General features: G+C 42.0%; 1 protein-coding gene across 2 annotated transcripts in view; it reads left to right on the top strand.

Moving 5' to 3' along the window:
• The first annotated feature begins 1,524 nt into the window (after positions 1–1,524).
• Positions 1,525–21,503, top strand: part of LOC124551366 (collagenase-like) — a 183,521-nt gene continuing 163,542 nt past the window's right edge. For both annotated transcript variants that reach the window (XM_047126401.1, XM_047126400.1), the window contains exon 1: positions 1,525–1,606. In XM_047126401.1, the coding sequence (XP_046982357.1) occupies positions 1,546–1,606 (61 nt within the window). In that variant the 5' untranslated portion in view covers positions 1,525–1,545. The remainder of the gene's footprint in view (positions 1,607–21,503) is intronic.

Genomic DNA, 21,503 nt, shown 5'->3' with positions numbered 1-21,503 from the left:
CTCTGAACAGGGATCGAGGAATTCTTCGTTTCAAAACCACGTGATTTCTACAGTCGCGGAATCGAAAAGTTACCCCAGCCTTTGCACACTGTTGTAAATAGCGAAGGAGAATATATTATTGATGACTAATATCTGTGGTATGTGTATCTGTTGTGTTTATTACATTTATGGAACAGCAGTACAAATTTGTGCACCAATCCAATACGATAACTTGTCTCAAATAGTTTCGAAATTATGGTTTTTTGAAATGAGAGTTTAAATTCATGGATACCCTGCATATTAACGTGACTTTGCTTGAACAGCATGAAGTGTTGTGGATTGCTGGGTCCTTGGATAGTAGGAGATAGCACCACCGAGCTCGTAACACATCTACTACTGACGCGTGTAGCGTTCTTAAGAACGGCACACCACCCCTGCGTCATTAACTGCATACAATGGTGAGCCAAAATATTACGACCACCTGCTTAATAGCTTGTTTACCCATCTTTGGAACGAATCCATCACTGATGAGCCAAAACGTTATGAACACCTGCTTAATAGCTTGTGTGCCCATCTTTGGAATGAAATGTATCACTGATTCTGTGTATCAGCGATCCGACAGTTTGTTGGTAGGTTCGTGGAGGTATGTGGCATTAGATATCTACGCAGAGGTCATGTAATTCTCGTAAATAAACGTCGCTTATTTGCATTCGCGGCGATGGTGCCCGATAGTGAACCAGATGGGACCGATAGAATTGAAAATTTCGTCAGGGAGGACATCAAGCATGAAGGGATGCAGGTGGTTTGCAGCTGTCACGTGTCTTCAGTTACCGCCAGAGGTTCCATGCAGGCGTAGGAGGGTGTCTCCCGTACCATAACACTACTCCCGCCAGCTTGCAACTACGGCGCGCGGCACGTTTCGAACTGCTGTTCATCTTGGTGACGGCGTTTGTGGAGACGATCAGTGACCTAATGCGGCAAAAATGTGATTGGCCCGAAAAGCCGACACGTTTACATTGATCGAAGATTTCCCGTGGTCCCGTGCCCATTGCAATCGTAACTGACGATGTCGTTGGCTCAACACGTGGACACGTAAGGATGGTCGACTGTGGAGCTCAATGTCGAACAATGTACGATGAACGGTGTTCCCTGAAACGCTTGTGCGTCCACTGTGGTTGTGCTCTTTTGATAGAAGTGCCACAGATCACAATGTATCCTCCTTGACAGGGCAGACAAGCCTCCAAACAGTACTTTGTATGAAGAGTCATGGGCGTCCAACCATTTAGCGAGTAGTGGTATTTTCGCAGTCCTGCTTCCTTCTGACGAGGCTTACGACAGTAGCACGTGAGCATTCGACAAGCTTCGCCGTTTTCGAGTACTCGTTCCCAGGCCCTGCCTTATAGTAACCTGCCCTCTGCCTTCGCCCGGGTGCCCCCGTCCTCGTGTGCTGCGCTCACACACGCCTGTTTCGGCACGACGCCGCCAGGTGGCTCGCCAGTGCGCGAGGCGACGCGCTGCCAGGCGGTCGCAGCAGCGGCAGCAGAGCAGGCGGCGACGGCGGCGGCCATGGCCACGCGCTCCCACTGTGCGCTCGCGGCTGCACTCCTGGTGGCGATGGCGGCGACTAGTGAGTGTCTTCCAGTCAACTGGTTTAACACAATGTTTTTACAGATTTTGCCTTCGTTATCAAGCGTTAACCAATGCATCATTCAATTTGCATTCTTTTCTCCTGACTAGTTTATAATGGCCTACTATGATTTCCTGCCCATCTCTTAATCTCGGGCACCATTTCCATACTTTGTTATTTGCTGACAGGTCTCTTCAAAGAGTATCGGAAAGTTTTAATTTCGAGAGTTGTGTTAGTCCAATTCTCGCGATTTTTCTTTGTTGCGTCGGCCAACATATCAAACTATGTGTTCACTGATCGCTGTATTGGACGTTTAGTGGGTCCTCAGTTGTCATGTAAGTTAGTTGTGTTTGCTTAAGAGTGGCGGTCGTTAGTCGCGTAGTTGGCCACATCTGTAAGAGTCCTGGCTGTTTCCACAGTCAACTGACGCCAGTGCTGTGGCTTACGACACAGGTGCACAAGCCAGGTGCTTAGAGCAGTCGTCAGCAAAACAGGACACGAGCACACACTGCAGTCAGCTGTCCGATCACTAGAAAGTACCTGCCTTGCTGCCAGCCCTTTTTTTCGGGGGAGACAGAGTGATCACGTCCCCATTACGACACAGTGCTGATGTACAAATAGAGAGTAATTCATTGGTTTTGACAGCCGTTTCCCTCTGTGTATTCATCCAACCTCAGCTGTGTGTTGTTGCCGGCCGAAGTGGCCGTGCGGTTAAAGGCGCTGCAGTCTGGAACCGCAAGACCGCTACGGTCGCAGGTTCGAAACCTGCCTCGGGCATGGATGTTTGTGGTGGTGGTGGTGGTTAGTGTTTAACGTCCCGTCGACAACGAGGTCATTAGAGACGGAGCGCAAGCTCGGGTTAGGGAAGGATTGGGAAGGAAATCGGCCGTGCCCTTTCAAAGGAACCATCCCAGCATTTGCCTGAAACGATTTAGGGAAATCACGGAAAACCTAAATCAGGATGGCTGGAGACGGGATTGAACCGTCGTCCTCCCGAATGCGAGTCCAGTGTGCTAACCACTGCGCCACCTCGCTCGGTATGGATGTTTGTGATGTCCTTAGGTTAGTTAGGTTTAACTAGTTCTAAGTTCTAGGGGACTAATGACCTCAGCAGTTGAGTCCCATAGTGCTCAGAGCCATTCAGCTGTGTGTTGTTTGACAACCTGACAATATGGCCATCCTGCCACTCTCAGAGTCGGCTATAAATTTCCTCACAAGTAGTGGCATCATCTTCAGTAGGTATCAGAACTTGCGTCATCCACGCAGTACGCAGAGTGGACCTCAACCTACAGTGCTTACAGAGTGGGGTGAGTGGAGAAACTGTTGGTTATTTTCGATATGTGTGATACACATGGATCTAGAATAGAGTGTCACCAAAGCGTAGAGATTACTTTGGATACACCAGAGGAACTGGCTGATGAGTCTGAGTTTTGGGGCAACAGCAGGGGGCAGAATCTGGGACTGCTAGATGTTTACAGTGTAAATACTTGAGCATTCTGCATTGTGCACTGAATCTGTACCTGTAACTTGTTTCATGTGACACAGCTTTGGTCATCTTGTGAGGCAGTATAGGGATTCTGGGTTATTCGTTCTTCAGTTTGGCAGTTGTTGCGTATTGTATTGTGTGTGAATGAGCAGTAAAGGAGTTGAAATGAGATACAGTATGTTACTGTCCAGAAGACAGCTAAAGCATTGATTGATGAAGTAACACAGGGTAGACCAGATAACACAGAATTATGGAATAAGCTTGTAGCTAAGCATGAGGAAATAGTGTTGTTCCACACACTGAACCATCTAACAGATCCATCTGCCACTAGCCTAGTCAGTACCTTTTGTGGATGTGATGTTGTTCGTGGGGAACCTGACAATGTCGCAGAGACTTGGTGGTTGAGCACTTGTTGCAGGTAGCAAAATTAGGTCTAGCAAGAGAGGCAAACTTTTGTAGATACACGGAAGCACTGAGAAAGGGGGAGGTGTTTGAACATATAAAATGGAGATTTCTGTAGATGTTCATAAAGCAGAAGAGTGCAAGTTTCTGCCAGGAACATTTGAGTGATATTACAAAGAGGCAAATGGAAGGCATAGAGGATTTAACTGATAGAATAAAGAAAGCTGACGTACATTTGTATGAGCTGGATCAGAGTGACAAAGCAAATTACAAATTAAGTTTTTCTGCAGGAGCCGAGCAATGAAGTTAATAGACAGAAACTCGACTGTGCTAATGAGGACTTGCCTCATTGGTCACAGAAATGTCAGACAGTGCGTCCAGCAGTTCTTCACCACCAAATGTTAGGGAGCGTGATTCTGGTTAACTGCCTGAAATCAGAATTCAGGAGAGAACCAGTTTCTTATAAGGCATCTTTTGCCTGGTTAGGCCGGCCGGTGTGGCCGAGCGGTTCTAGGCACTACAGTCTGGAACCGTGTGACCGCTACGGTCGCAGGTTCGAATCCTGCCTCGGGCATGTATGTGTGTGGTGTCCTTAGGTTAGTCAGGTTTAAGTAGTTCTAAGTTCTAGGGGACTGATGACCTCAGCAGTTAAGTCCCATAGTGCTCAGAACCATTTGAACCATTTTTTTTCTTTTTTTTTTGCTGGTTAGCACTCAGAACACTAGTCACAACTGAGATGACATGGTGAAAGAAAACGTTAAGATGCTAGTCTTCCTTTTTGTGAGCAGATGAACCAAAATAACTTCTTCAGCAGACTTCGTCGCCGCCGGGCTCTTCTCCGCCACACTTCTCCACTGGGGTCCTTCTCTGCACGTCATCCACCGAGCAGTGAGGTGTCTCTGAGCATATGGACTGGGGTTCTCAACAACTTTTCGAATGAGCTGAACTTACGACAAGAGGTCCCCAGCAGTGGAATAGACTTTTTGGAAGATCTGTGTGGTGATTCCCCATGGTGGGTTTTCGTTTGCGAGTAATCGAAGAAAAATTTTGTTATTTTGAGTAACAATTAACAACGTTAAATAACTGATATGTAACGGACTAGTTGTGTAGTGTAATAGATAGGGTAAGGACTTTGCGTACAGTAGGTCGTTGACTCGAAACTTGTCCAGTTTTATAAGATTTTTTTATTCTAAATCTATACCTAAATGAATTTGATCATTAATTTTATTCTGTTAATTTGTTTAAATGTATTTTTTTATTTCTTCTACTTTGTTACATTTTAATCATCCTATCACCTTCTTCACATTATTCTTTTTCTGCTTGAAATCTTTGTTCATGTGATTTTAATTGACTTTGTGTATTACCTTTATGTATTAATTCTTTCGCTCAATAATTCTATATTTTTGTGTGTATTATTACTTTCATTATTTCTATTCCTCATTTTGCTTGAATTTCGTTTTACTTATAATCTCTTCTTTTTCTTAAATCTTCGTCTGCGTTATTTTGTCCATAATGCAGGATATGTTTTAAATGTTTGTATAACGATTACCAACCAAAAAATACACAGCTTATAACAAAACATACATTTTTGCTAGCATTTCACAGATTATTTCATCTTTTGTTTTCTAACTGATAGATCGACATTTTCAAATATTTAAATATAACAATATATATATACACTTACATTAAAAAAATTCCGACTGGTAAAAGAACGACGTAAAGAAAAAATCAGAGCAACTGAAAAAGTTGTGGTTAAAGTGACGTAACAAAGAAATGTAAATTAATAAATTACATTTAAACCAGTTAATTAATTATAAATGAGAAGTAGAGTCATTTCAATTAAGGTTTAAGAATAATAAAATTCGAAGCGCCTGATGAGCTCCAAACCCACGATTTTTTTTATTTGAAGCCCTTCTCATTACACTACACAACAAAACTACACATTACATATGTTTCAACGTTACTGAGGGTCAGGCAAAATCTTGGATCTCTTTTTTCGCCAATTAGTCGCAAAAGAGGGCCCACCAGGGTGAATGGCTGCGGGGTGTGATACCTGGGATCTTAACCAGCATCACCGTATAGATGGTTACAAGAAGCTGTTGCCACCACTGGGGATCCCTCCTTGTTAGTCGCAGGTGTGACAAATGCCTGAAATCGCTGCCATTCCAGTCTCCACCTTCAGATTAAGATGGCGAGTTCTAGGGACACCAAGCATGAGCCATAGGGACAGCCAAATCGTATTTACTGAGTTTTAATAACCTCAAGCTTCATTTGGAAGACTTTCTTGCAGATTTTTCGATCAGTATTATTTCAATGCTGGCCACAAATGCAAGCCTATACCCTTCTGTAGAGGGGCAGCAGCCTTTTCAGTAGTTGCAGGGGCAACAGTCTGGATGATTGATTGATGTGGCCTTGCAACATTAACCAAAACGGCCTTGCTGTGCTGGTACTGCGAACGGCTGAAAGCAAGGGGAAACTACAACCGTAATTTTTCCTGAGGGCATGCAGCTTTACTGTATGGTTAAACGAAGATGGCGTCCTCTTGGGTAAAATATTCCGGAGGTAAAATTGTCCTCCATTCTGATATCCGAGAGGGGACTACTGAGGATGATGTCTCTATAAGAAGCTATAAAACTGGCATTCTACTGATCGGAGTGTGGAATGTCAGATCCCTTAATTGTGCAGGTAGGTTAGAAAATTTAAAAAGGAGAATGGATAGGTTAAAGTTAGATATAGTGGGAATTAGTGAAGTTAGGTGGCAGGAAGAACAACGCTTCTGGTCAGATGAATACAGGTTTATAAATACAAAATCAGTTAGTGATAATGTAGGAGTAGGTTTAATACTGAAGGAAAAAATAGGAGCATGGATAAGTTACTACAAACAGCACAGTGAGTACATACCTACCACAGTAGTACAAGATGATGTGCCAACTAGCTCTGCAGATGATGAAGAGATTGAAGAAATGTATGATGCGACAAAAGAAATTATTCAGATAGTTAAGGGAGACGAAAATTTAACAGTCATTGGGGATTGGAATTCAATACAATGGAAAGGAAGAGAAGGAAAAGTAGTAGGTGAATGTGGACTGGACGTAAGGAATGAAAGAGGAAGTCACCTGGTAGAATTTTGCACAGAGCATAACTTAATCATAGCTGACACTTGCTTTAAGAGACCTGGAGACAGAGGAAGGTTTCAGATAGATTATATAATGGTAATACAGAGATTTAGGAACCAAGTTTTAAACTGTAAGACATTTCTAGGAGCAAATGTTCACTCTGACCACAATTTGTTGGTTATGAACTGTAGACTAAAACTGAAGGAACTGCAAAAAGGTAGGAATTTAAGGAGATGGGGCGTGGATGAACTTAAAGAACCGGGTTTTCGAAAACGATTGACAAGAATTGGGAATAAAATACAGTAGAAGGAGAGTGGGTAGCTTTGAGAGGTGAAATAGTGAAGACAGCAGAGGATCAAATACCTAAAATGACGAAGGCTAGTAGATATCCTTGGGTAAGAGGAGAGATATTGAATTTGATGAAAGGAGAAAATATGAAACTGCAGTAAGTGAAGCAGGCGAGAAGGAATACAAACATCTCAAAAATGAGGTCGACAGGAAGTGCAAAATGGCCTATCAAGTATTGCTAGAGGACAGATGTAAGGATGTAGAGGCATATATCACTAGGGGTAAGGTAGATACTGCCGACTGGAAAATGAAAGAGACCTTTGGAGAAAGGGAACCACCAGTATGAATATCAAGAGCTCAGATCGGAAAACAGTGGTAAGCAAAGAAGGGAAAGCAGGAAGGTAGAAGGAGCATATAGAGGGTCCATACAAGGGCAATATACTTGAGGGCAATATTATGGAAGTGGAAGAGGATGTAGATGAAGATGAAATGGGAAATAACTACGTGAAGAATTTAACAGAGCACTGAAAGACCTGTCAGAAAAAGGCCCCAGGCATAGAGTACATTCCATTAGAACTACTGATAGCCTTGGGAGAGCAAGCCCTGACAAACTCTGTCATCTGGTGAGCAAGATGTATGAGACAGGCGAAATACTCTAAGACTTCGAGGAGTATAATAATTGCAGTCCCAAAGAAAGCAGGTGTCGACAGATGTGGAAATTACCGAACTATCAGTTTAATAAGCCATGGTTGGAAAGTATTAACAGGAATTCTTTGTAGACTAGTGGAAAAACTGCTAGAAGCCGACCTCAGAGAAGATCGGTTGGGATTCTGTAGAAATGTTGTAACACACGAGGCAATACTGACACTACGACTTATCTTAGAAGATAGGTTAAGGAAAGGCAAACCTGCGTTTCTAACATTTGTAGAGAGAGAGAAAGCTTTTGACAATGCTGACTGGAATACTCTCTTTCAAATTCTGAAGGTGGCAAGGGTAAAATACAGGGAACAAAAGGCTATTTACAATTTGTACAGAAAGCAGATGGCAGTTATAAGAGTCGAGGGCTACGAAAGAGAAGCGGTGGTTGAGAAGGGAGTAAGAGAGAGCTGTAGCCTATCCTTGATGTTATTCAAACTGTATATTGAGACACCCTGCTAAAACCGCAGGACAGAACAGGTAGTAGGAATTGTGGAAGGGGGCCAGAATGAGCGACTGTTAGTTACATTCCAAACATAACACTTTATTTAAGGCCAGGTGATGTAAGACTTGACTGCTCAGATAGATTAAGGTTTTTTTTTTTTTTTTTTTTTTAAGCAGTTGAAAGACGATAAATTTAAAACAACATAACTATAATAACCTTTCAATACGCAGAAGTCTCAAGCTTTATGACCAATAAGAAACCTTACTGTAAAGCGTCTGAAGACCTTTGTTAAAAAAAAAAAAAAAAAAAAAAAAAACTGCACCCAATTTTTGAAAGGCAGAAGACCCAAAGCTTTTAACCTTAAATGGTATTTAATCCCAAGTGATGCAAGAATTGATAAGTAAGAATCCAAAATTTTAAAGTGGCTGAAGGCCCATCATTTTGGGAACAATACAACTACGATAAATTTTCAACAGGGAGAAAGCCCACAGCTTTATCTTCCAAAAGGTATTACTTGATAAGTAAGATCCTTAAAACATAAAGCATCTGAAGGCCGATGCTTTAAAACAATACAATAAATTTTCAACAGGCAGAAGTCCAAAGGCTTATCTTCAGGCAATGTAAGACTGGACCAATTTAGAGATTACTTTTAAAACGGCTGTAGGCCTTTGATTTTAAAAACACAATTACAAGCATACAAATTCCTACCATCGGCTATGAGCCATTAAAAATACACAATTAAACGCCAAGAAGAAAGGCAGTATAGAAAACGGCGCTCAGAAGTTTCCAGGGGGCTCGGTCTTCCCTTGAAATCTTAACATTCGCTTAGGTGAGACAAGAAGTCAGGCCAACTATACTCGATCCTCCGGCAACACAACCAAGAGACTGGCAGGGACCCACCAACAAGACAACTTGCTAGCCAACGACCAGTAGACGAGAATTCCAAAGCCATAACGTTGCAGACATAGCCGCCCACAAGGAAAATACATTAAGCTGTCAAAAACTGCACATCATGTTGGACAGTGACAACAGGTGAGGAAAGGACACTGTCTGAACTTACGTTCAGCGACAAGGGCAGGTAACCGAACTGGTAACGGCCACAAGCAGAAAATTCCGCTGGCGTACTTGAATTTCAAACCGACAAATACAGTTAATTCCACTACACGGCGGCTACATGTACACCAACTCGAACACTCGCAGCTGCTCCCAGGAATACCGCCAACAGCGAACCACCAACTAAGGGGACAACGTGAACAGACGTGGCTTCAGTAATTAAATCACCACTCAACCTTCATGTCCTGTGTCGGAGAGCCACGAACCTCGTTGCACTCGGAACAGCTCCCACACACTCCGACACTGCATAGAGACCGCCAGTAGGCCCTGGATGACTGCGCCGTGTGGAGACTTACTTGCTGATCCGCTCCAACCGACCAACTGGCTGCATACCACCAAGCCACAACTATGAACACCAGACCAAAGATGGTATACGGTGCAAATATCGATACACACCGCTGCTGCCACACATAGAAAGAGGAAGAACCATCGCATAACCGCAATAACAGTGGGGAACGAAACGCAGAGTAACAGCCAAGTTTAAAAGCAACGCATAAGCTGGTGTCAGTACGGCTCAGCAGTGAAGGAAACAAAAGAATAATTTGGAGTAGGAATTAAAATCCATGGAGAAGAAATGAGGCCTTAGACAGTGACCATCGGCTGTTGGTAGCCACCCTGAGAGAGAAAAAAGATAGGAGGGCAACAGATATACAGGAGAAAAGGTTGAAGACATGGATGCTGAAAGAGGATGAACGGAGGACCCAGTACCAGACACTGATGAGGAAGAAGCTGCCAAAGGAAGATCAGAGAACAGTGGAAGAAGAATGGGGCGATTTTAAGAGGGCTCTAGTTGAGGCAGCTGAGACTGTGTGTGGAAGAACTAGCACAAAGAGGAGAAGTAGGGAAACCCCATGGTGGAACAACATATGTAAAGAGGCAGTACTTCGAAAGAACAAAGCCTTCAGAGAATGGTTCCAGACCCGAACAGAGGAAGCTAGGGTAAAACATAAGGAAAGCAAGAAAGCGGCACAGACCATAGTAAGGGCGGAGAAGAAGAAGTGGATGGAAAAATGGACAAGAATGTTAGAAGAGGACAGTGAAGGGAACAAAAAAGTACTTTACACCATGGTAAGAAATAAGAGGAACGACAGAAGCGAGTGCCTGAGGATCATGGATAATAATGGAAGAGTTGTGGAGGAAATGCATGAGCTCAAAAAGATTTGGAAGGAGTACTTTGAAGATCTGTTGAATGCCGCCAAGCGGGTAACTAACAGCGATGGAGAGCCTAAGGCAGCAGACGATTATAATAGTGGGGAAATTGATGATCTAACTTGGAATGAAGTGGAAGAAGCCATAAAGAGGATGAAAGGGGGCAAGGCACCAGGTTGGGACGAAGTAACAGTGGATATGATACGAGCAGCAGGAGAAGTAGGTACCCAGTGGCTATACAGAGTGCTGAGGGTGGTGTGGAAGGAGAACAGAATTCCTGAGGACTGGAAGAAAGGAATTATAGTCCTGATCTTCAAGAAAGGGGATAAAAGGAGATGTGAGAACTACAGAGGAATCACCCTGCTATGCCACTGTGGAAAAATCTATGAAAAGATGCTGGAGAAGAGAATAAGAAGTAGTATTGAAAGTAGACTGCAAGAGGAGCAGTACAGTTTCAGACTGGGAAGATCAACAACGGACCTCATATTTGCGGTAAGGCAACTGCAGGAAAGGCACTATGAGTACGGGAAGGACTTAATCATGGCCTTTTTGGATATTGAGAAGGCGTATGACAGTATCTGTAGGGACAAGCTCTGGGATGTGCTGAACGCAAAAGGGATAGATGAAGAGATAACACGAAAAGTCAGAAAAATGTATGAGGGAAGTGAGAGTTGTGTGAAAGTGGGGAGGGAACGTACTGCATGGTTCAAGCTGGAAAATGGGCTGCGACAGGGAAGTGCACTTTCGCCTTTATTGTTTATTATTGTTATGGATGAAATCCTACAGCAAGTATCAGATGCAATTGGAGATCATAAAATGAAAGCAGTGCTTTTTGCCGATGACCTGATGTTATGGGGAAATTGCGTGAAGGAGGTGCAAGAGCAGTTAGATGCATGGGAGGCAACGGCAGCACAATATGGAATGCATTTCTCTGCAAAGAAAAGTGAAATAATCGTCACAACAAGGAAGAAGAATAGGCCAAATGTGGATATAACTTGTGGAGGGGAAAAACTACAAGTGGTAGAGAACTTCAAGTACTTGGGAAGCGTGATTGAAAGTAAGGGGGGAAACGCAATGGAAATAAATGAAAGGTGCAGAAAAGCAGGGCAGTTCTACAAATGCGTTAGGGGGCTTATTTGGAGCAAGGAGGTGCCACAGAAATCCAAGGGAATTATATACCGAACCTACTTTGTCCCCATATTGACATACGGAAGTGAGACATGGGTAATGCACTAAAGCGACAAAAGTAGAATACAGGCTAGTGAAATGAAGTTCCAGAGGAGCAGGTTGGGTGTAACAAGACGAGACAGATTGCGAAATTTGTATGTGAGAGAAAGACTAAAGGAGGAACCAGTACAGGACAGGATAGAAAAATCAAGACTGCAGTGGTATGGACACATGAAGAGAATGGATGAGGGAAGAATTCCAAAGAGGATGTTTGATCTGCAACTGGAGGGGAAGAGGCCCAGAGGAAGACCAAGAGATAGATGGGTGAAGGGAGTGAAGGAATGTGTGATGAGAAGAGGAGAGAACTGGACGAAGGTGGAAGAGGGGGGATGGTGGAAAGACAGAACACTATGGAGAGGCTTGTGTTCCCGACAGACCCAGCCAGTGGCTGGAAACTGTCCAAGATGATGATGATGATGGAGAAGAAATGATAACTTTCAGGTTTGCTGATGACATTTTAATTCTGTCAGAAACAGCCAAGGACCTGGAAGAGCAGTTGAACGGAATGGACAGGAGGATATAAGACGAACACCAACAAAAGCAAAACGTAGATAATGGAATGTATTCGAATTAAATCAGGTGATTCTGAGGGAATTAGATTAGGAAATGAGACACTTATAGTAGTAGATGAGTTTTGCTGTTTGGGGAGCAAATGTAGAGTAGCTACGGCAAGGAAAGCGTTCTGAAGGAGAGAAATTTGTTAACATCGAGTATAGATTTAAGTGTCAGGAAGCCTTTTCTGAAAGTATTTGTATGGAGTGTGGCCATGTATGGAAGTAAAACGTGGACGATAAATAGTGTAGACAAGTAGAGAATAGAAGCTTTCGAAAGGTGGTGCTATAGAAGAATGCTAAAGATTAGATGGGTAGATCACGTAACTAATGAGGAGGTACTGAATAGAATTGGGGAGAGGAGGAATTTGTGGCACAGTCTAACTAAAAGAAGGGATAGGTTGCTAGGAAACGTTCTGTGGCATCAAGGGATAACCAATTTAGTATTGGAGGGAAGCGTGGTGGGTAAAAGACTGAGAGGGAGAAATATTGTCCTTTGTTTTATTCGTAGACTTACTGTTTAGGAAGATTTGGTACATTCCCTTGGATGCGGCGGAGCGGGTTTCCGTTCTCTTCTTATTGTTATCACTTTCACACAGTTCAATCCACCTAGCTCATAGGCTTCTTGTCTGCACTTTGCAGTTAGTATGTGTAAAGAAGAGTTAAAGAAATCACCACCTAATACCTATCAAACAGAGGCCACGAAACCCTAGTAAGAAATCAGGTCCTGAAAGTTCATGATAAATACCAGGCGTTCTGTTTTTTCCTTCTTGTAGCAAGATATTTAAAGCTCTGTTGACTATGTACTGCCAGTAAGACTCATGAAATGGCTATCAAATCCGTACCTACATCTGCACTAATACCTCCTCTGCAGGTTAACATTTATAAAAACCTGCTGCACATAGCTTTACAAAAGCAATCAGAAATTTTGTAATTTCGATCCGATTATTATTTGCGAAATAAACAGTCATCGACCCATAACCTTAGGAGGGATTAAGCAATCGGTCGATTCAGTGGTCTCCCTTTATAGATGTACTCGCTGCACTCTTCTGTGACGAATGCGAAGTATGCCACGAGGATTTTCTAAGTTCCAGCAGAATATTTCACACGCGGTTGTCTTTCACACGGAAGCACATAAAATTACCAAACGTTCACCGAACCGAGTTTACGTGTCTAATTCTTCATTTTACACACTATCTGGGAAGAGCAATCTAAGATCACGTGTTCAGCACAATGGTTCAGAAACGATTCTCCCATGCAGTGTGCTCATACAGATAGCACTAGTCTCTCAACACGGGAAGCTCTCAATTCTGATTGACTGTTGATCTGAACTACCAATGAGAAATTTCTTCTAGATGATTCTCATAGCCAGATCCTGTCTTATCCAACCACAATTCAGAAAGTAAATTTATGCAAACAGAACCTCAATTTATTACATTGCTTTTTAATTACAGACCAAAAAAAGTATGAAGTAAATCCAGAATTAAATATCAAAATTACTGCGTTGTTCACTTCTCTTCTGGCTGCCTTTTACAAAACGTTGCTCACTCAAAGGTATGTCACATGACTTGTGGTTCTTCCTTGGAATTGTCCCAAGATTTGAATTTCATATAGATCTTCACAAAATAAAACATTTCCAATTTCGTAAGTCTCTCATTCACTCTCTCAATCACTCCCACTCACTCACATAAAAAATATAAATGAATATCAATTTTAAAATAAAAATTACAAATGTTATGTTAACTGACTTCTGGCAGCTGAACTTTTCATTACATCCATACGATATTGAAGGTTAATCTATTGACGTAATTAGATCAGTTTTGAAATACCAGTATGGTTTTGTGTCATATTTAAGTTAAATTTTCTGTCTTCTAAACTATGATAAACAAAGAAATAAAATTTGGACAGTATCATTTTAGCAATAACAAAAATCAATGTGTAAAGTCTCAACAAAACCGGAAAGTAACTCAAGTAGTTCACTTAGGCTCGTATGAGGTGTAACTATTCGTAGCGTTATACTGTCAGGCTGAGTCACTGCCACAGGTGGCATCTGACACTGATGCGTCAGCTGCATCCTGACTAAAGGAGAAACAAGAAAAGACAATCGAATATCCTGCAGCCACTGGACCGGTAGCGCTCACTGCTCCATACTTTACAGCACCCTCGATAATACGGAATAACTTGCTACGTTACAATATCGACTGTAGTAACATTCGAAACATGAATATTTCGAACGCAACGAGTGTCACACGAAGATAGGTTTCTCACAGCGACATTTGTTCATATGATTCTCACTCAGGAAAGAAACATCGTTAAGGAGAGACGGTGGCAGAAATAATGAAAAATTTACAAATTATTTTTATTTGCTTATTTGATGGTAAGTATAATTGAGATTATTATCCCAAATTTTTTCCTTGAAATTCGAACTACAAATGGCATAAAAAATTAAAACCCTAAGCAGTGTAATGCGCCAAGCCCACTTTTCAATGTACCAGATGGAGGAAAAATTTTATTGCAGAATTTGGCCTGTGAACCTAGAAAATGTAGCTTTAGAAGGCTTTGATTTTTTATATGCATAACAGCAGTGTTGTAAAGAAGGCTATGGAGCCATTTTCTGGTTCAATCAGTGTGGTATAGAAGGCTGTGGAGTGTTGTAAACAAATTTTGAGCTGTTCAGTGGAATTCGAGTGACGCTTGATTTATTGTGCCGTTCTTTGTGAAAGGTTGAATCTGTTGATCCCTTTTTACAATGCTTAGGCCTGGTAAAGTATTTAAAAATATAGTAAGTTCCATATTTCCAATATAAAGCGAAAAACTGAAATTGAGGTTGGGGTCGGGCCTGCAGATGCAAACATTAGCTTGTCTCCAAGTGCATCTAAAATGAAATTTGGGACAGGGATTGTGTCAGAAGAAACAAATCATGACAGAAATACAGGTTTCAGAATTGTGGATCTGGAAATGGTGGCAGAAGCACTTAGAAAAGTCTGCAAGTGCTCTGTTTGTGGAGAAAATGTGGATTTGGTTGATGATGGAAAGAGGGAAGGTTTGGTTTTCACATTGCACATTTTGTGTCAAAACTGTAATGCTGACAGGCCATTCAAGACATCAAAGGGCAGTAATAGAATCTATGAAGCTAATATGAGATTTGCTTATGGACTAAGGTGTGTAGGGATTGGAAGAGATGGTGGAAACCTTTTATGTGATATTATGAACATGCCCGGTCCTCCCCTAAAATTTTCTGCAATGAATACTGCTCTCCTCAATGCAGTTGGAAGTAAGTGAAGAGAGCATGGAAATGGCAGTCCTGGGGGCAATTCAAGAAAATTGTGAAGCAACTAATAGCAATGATATGGCAGTTTCCTGTGACAGTTCCTGGATGAAGAGGGGGGCATATTTCACTGCATGTAGTTCCAATAATCATTAGTGTCAACACTGGAAAAGTATTAGACTTAGAGGTGATGTCTAAATATTGCTCTGCATGTTCCTTGCAAAAGAAATATATTGATGCAGGTAAAGAAACAGAATGGCAAGAAGCCCATAAAGCTGTTTGTAGCACAAATTATGCAGACTCTAGTGGTGGGATGGAAGCTGCAGCTGTGAAATTCATTTTCTATAGATCTTTGCAAAAGTATGGAGTAAGATATGTGCAGTATTTAGGAGATGGAGAAAGGTGCTTTCAAGAATGTAGTTAAAAGTCAGCCCTATGGAAAAGATTGCACTATTGAAAAACTGGAGTGCTTAGGCCATATTCAGTAGAGGATGGGTGGACGACTCCAAAGACTTGTTGCAGACAATAAAGGCAAGCTACTAGAGGATGGGAAGCCACTGGGAGGCAAAAACAGACTAACAAAGAATAGAATTGACAGCCTACAAATCTATTATGGAGCTCAATTAGAAGTAACCTCACAAGCTTGGACAGTGTGAGGAAAGCAGTATGGGCCGTTTGGTATCATTACTTGTCGACGGACACTACACCTCAACATGGCTTCTGTTCTAATAAATGGTGCAAATTTTTGAAAAGTAAGGAATGTGGGGGAGCTTATATCCATAAAAATAGCCTTCCTTATGAGGTTTCAATGGCCATTAAACCAACTTTTAGAGCACTGGCTTCACCAGAACTGCTAGAAAAATGTCTGCATGGGAAAACACAGAACCCAAACGAAAGTTTCAATGCTCTTATTTGGAAAAGATGTCCAAAGACTGTTTGTTTCCAATTTGGTGGTGAAGATTTCTGCTTTGGAAGCTGCAGCAGTGTTTAAAGATGGGAATGTGGTAAGACTTCACATCCTCAGCAAGTTTGGCTTTACACCTGGAGTCTTCACTGAGCAGATACTGCAGATCATCGGTAAGTAAAGATTCGCGAAGGCGGAGACTTCAGTCCAGAACATACAAAAAATTGCTAGGCAAACGAGCAGAGAAGATAAAAGAGCTGTAGAGGATGATGAGGAAGAAATGGAATATGGATATAGGCAGTTTTAGCTGAGGTATGACAGATTTTTTTTTTTTTTTTTTTTTTTTTTTTTTTTTTTTTTTTACGTTTCATCCAAACTTTAAAATGATTTTTCTGTAACTCAAGGTTTTCTGCTTTCAGGAACACATATATCAGAAACTACTGGAAGGATTGCAATGAAACTTGGCACACCTATTCTTTTAGTTTGAAGCAATATTTAAGTGGGACAAAATTGTAATCGAGATATTATACACAGTTTTGTGATTGATAATATATTGTAAAGTTTGCTTGTAAAAAATGTTCAAATCCAAAATATCACAGAAAATAATAGTATTAATCTACCAAAAAGTTGCAGCACGTAATTGTACACCTATTAGTGTAGATTATTTTACCATTAAAAAATTTGCTAAATTTGCCTCGAAATTATGAAAAAGTGTACCTTAAAATAAAAATACAATAAAAAATTCAAAATTATCTCACTGCCTTAGATTGTTATTAAAAATTCTGAATTAAAAAAAAATTATATTAGATCTCTATACAAAAGTGTGCAAAATTTCAATGAGATTGAACAAAAAATGGCAAAGATATGGATTTACAAAAATATCAGTGCAAGACTGCCACCATCTCCCCTTAACATTGCTGAAGATTTCACAAATTGGCAGTAATTTCACAGCTACGCCGCAGAAATTTCAGCGAAATAATTTTAGATAACTTTTCCATTCATTCATTTTTTTAATTCATTCACCTGACACACAATTAGTAGGGAAATACGGACAACGTTATTTCTATATACACTGGGAAACATTTGTATATCAGTCTTTTACAGAAGTGGATAGATGAATGGAAAACTAAAGAATATATCAATAATAATCAAGTTTCGAAAACAGGGCGCAAAGGGAGCAAAAGTGTGAAGCTGTAATGCTGACCAATGTGCCAACTACATTGATGAACCAAAACATTATAACCAACTGTTTAACAGTTTGTTTGTCCATCTTTCGAAAGAAATACATCACTGTTTCTGCATATCAGGGAACCGACAGTTTGTTGGCAGGTTTGTGGAGGTACGTGGCATTAGATATCTACACACGCCGCTGATGGCGCCTGATAGCGACCCACATGGGTTCCATTGGATTTCCTCAAGCGAATTTGTTGGCCGAACATCAACGTGAGCTCGCTATAATGGTCCTCATACCGCTGTAGCACTGTTCTGGCTCCGAGACACAGACAGTTACAGTACTGGAAGATGACATCGCCGTCAGGGAAGACATCAAGCATGAAGGGGGATGCAGGTGGTTTGCAGCTGTCAGCGTGTCTTCGATTGCCACCGTAGGTCCCATTTAAGCGCAGGAGAAGTCTCCCATAGCACAGTACTGCTCCCACCAGCTTGCGTCTGTGGCGCGAGCCACGTTTCCAGCTGCAGTTCACCCTGATCGTCATCAGCAGGCGACCAGCGATCTAATGCAGCAAAAATGTGATTCGCCCGAAAAGCCAACACGTTTCCATTGGTCGACGATGGAATCCCGGTGCTCTCGTGCCCACTGCAGTAGTAACTGACGATGTCGTTGGGTCAACATGTGAACACGTAAGGGTGGTCTTCTGCAGACTAAGTGTTCAACAATGTACGATGAACGTTGTCCTCTGAAACACTTGTGTGTGCTCCAGTATTGTGCTCCATCAGCAGAGATGACACAGATCACCATCTGTCCTACTTCACAGATCAGACAAGCTTCCGAATCCCACGTTCTGTGAAGAGTCGTAGGCGTCCAACCATTTACCTCCTAGTGGTAGTTTCACTGTCCTTCTACCTCATTTCGCAGCTCCGTGTGAACATACGACCACCTTCGCCGTTCTCGAAATACTAGTTCACAGACTCTGCGTAATAATAATCGGTCCTATGTGAAAGTCGCTTATCTCAATGGATTTCCCCATTTACAACCAATATCTTGGCTAGAGTGACCCTTCGTATATGTGTGCTCTGTTCGCATAATTTTGTTACAGCGTCACGTGCCCACAACGCGACTAGGCGGCATCAAACGCCGCGGTGGACAGTGATCATTACGTTTTGGCTGGCAGTGTATTTAGACGCTAAAGGACACAGAAAATACTCGAAAACCGTCGTTTCCTCAGAGACATAGGAAAAATCTACCGATAAGCTGAGTCATGTGTTCGGTAATTTTGAGCGCTCTTCCACTGAGCGGAGTGTCTGGGAACTCGTCCCCCCCAACCCCCCCTTCCCACCTTAGCTGAGTAACCAGCGCCTATGACCACAATGCAGCGGGCCTGGGTTCGATTCCCGGCCGGGTCGGAGGTTTTCTCCGTTCCGGAGCTTTGTGTTGTGTTGTTCTCATCTTCATTTCGTTATCGTCGATACGCAAGTCACTCAATGTGTCATCAACTGAAAAGACTAGCTCCTGGTTATCAACGGTATACAATCATTTCATTTGAGTTTTTCCGGGAAAATCGGATTGCGAGTGAGTGTTCTCCTCGTGAGATTACCATCAGCGTGGCCAGGTCACGTGTCGCATGTTGCGATGGCCGAGGGCTCGGACTCTGCAGCTGCTGGCCGCTGCCATGCTTTATGCCAAAGGGTGTACATCAAGTGCCTGTGTTTGACTTGGGAAGTACGAACATGTAATGAGATTCTGTCAATGCTGTGCATATGATATATTATTGTTATTATTATTATTAAATACATGTTCGTTAAGGTGTTAGTAGACACACGAATCGGAATTTCTACTGAGATTCTACTGAGATTCGTCAATGGTTTCAAAAAGGTGCTCTTAAAAAAAAAGAGTTAAAAAAACCTGAGCCATAAAATAGGTTGAGCAGTGCTCTCATAATGGGCTTCTTCGGATCATTTTAAGGAGGCTGTCTCCCACTAAGTTTGTTATGTGACTGCTAATAATGTGGTGGCGTGTTTGTCGCTGTCAGTTGTAGTTTATCATGTAGTGAAATAGAAGTGGATACTTCCTGTGAATTATTATGGGTGGAGGTTATACTCAACAACCGAGCTAGGTTAATAATTGGCTCCTTTTACCGACCTCCCGACTCAGCAGCATTAGTGGCAGAACAACTGAGAGAAAATCTGGAATACATTTCACATAAATTTCCTCAGCATGTTATAGTCTTAGGTGGAGATTTCAATTTACCAGATATACACTGGGACACTCAGATGTTTAGGACTCGTGGTAGGGACAGAGCATCGAGTGACGTTATGCTGAGTGCACTGCCCAAAAACTACCTCGAGCAATTAAACAGAGAACCGACTCGTGGAGATAACATCTTGGACAAACTGATAACAAACAGACCCGAACTTTTCCACTCTGTAAGCGCAGAACAGGGAATCAGTGATCACGAGGTCGTTGCAGCATCCCTGAATATGGAAGTAAATAGGAATATAAAAAAAGGGAGGAAGGTTTATCTGTTTAGCAAGAGTAATAGGAGGCAGATTTCAGACTACCTAACAGATCAAAACGAAAATTTCTGTTCCGACACTGACAATGTCAGGTGTTTATGGAAAAAGTTCAAGGCAATCGTAAAATGGCTTTTAGACAGGTACGTGCCGAGTAAAACTGTGAGGGACGGGAAAAACCCACCGTGGTTCAACAACAAAGTTAGGAAACTACTGCGAAAGCAAAGAGAGCATCACTGCAAGTTTAAACGCAGCCATAACCTCTCAGACAAACAGAAGCTAAACGATGTCAAAGTCAGCGTAAGGAGGGCTATGCGTGAAGCGTTCAGTGAATTCGAAAGTAAAATTCTATGTACCGACTTGACAGAAAATCCTAGGAAGTTCCGGTCTTACGTTAAATCAGTAAGTGGATCGAAACAGCATATCCAGACAGTCTGGGATGATGGCATTGAAACAAAGGATGACATGCGTAAAGCTGAAATACTAAACACCTTTTTCCAAAGCTGTTTCACAGAGGAAGACCACACTGCAGTTCCTTCTCTAAATCCTCGCACGAATGAAAAAAATGGCTGACATGGAAATAAGTGTCCAAGGAATAGAAAAGCAACTGAAATCACTCAACAGAGGAAAGTCCACTGGACCTGACGGGATACCAATTCTATTCTACATAGAGTACGCGAAAGAACTTGCCCCTCTTCTAACAGCCGTGTACCGCAAGTCTCTAGAGGAATGGAAGGTTCCAAATGATTGCAAAAGAGCACAGGTAGTCCCAGTTTTCAAGAAGGGTCGTCGACCAGATGCGCAAAACTATAGGCCTATATCTCTCACATCGATCTGTTGTAGAATTTTAGAATATGTTTTTTGCTGGCTTATAATGTCATTTCTGGAAACCCAGAATCTACTCTATTGGAATCAACATGGATTCCGGAAACAGTGATTGTGTGAGACCCAACTCGTATCATGAGACCCAGAAAATATGAGATACAGGCTCCCAGGTAGATGCTATTTTTCTTGACTTCCGGAAGGCGTTCGATACAGTTCCGCACTGTCGCCTAATAAACGAAGTAAGAGCCTACGGAATATCAGACCAGCTGTGTGGCTGGATTGAAGAGTTTTTAGCAAACAGAACACAGCATGTTGTTCTCAATTGAGAGATGGAGAGACGTCTACAGACGTTAAAGTAACCTCTGGCGTACCACAGGGGAGTGTTATGGGACCATTGCTTTTCACAATATATATTAATGACCTAGTAGATAGTGTCGGAAGTTCCATACGGCTTTTCGCAGATGATGCTGTAGTATACAGAGAAGTTACAGCATTACAAAATTGGAGAGAAATGCAGGAAGATCTGCAGCCGATAGACACTTGCTGCAGGGAGTGGCAACTGACCCTTAACATAGACAAATGTAATGTATTGCTAATACATAGAAAGAAGGATCATTTATTGTATGATTATATGATAGCGGAACAAACACTGGTAGCAGTTACTTCTATAAAATATCTGAGAGTATGTGTACGGAACGATTTGAAGTGGAATGACCATATAAAATTAATTGTTGGTA

Source organism: Schistocerca americana, chromosome 9 (assembly GCF_021461395.2).
Source record: "Schistocerca americana isolate TAMUIC-IGC-003095 chromosome 9, iqSchAmer2.1, whole genome shotgun sequence".
Classification (NCBI taxonomy): domain Eukaryota; kingdom Metazoa; phylum Arthropoda; class Insecta; order Orthoptera; family Acrididae; genus Schistocerca; species Schistocerca americana.
Note: the sequence above shows the minus strand (reverse complement) of the source record. Positions and strands in the feature narration are given on the sequence as shown.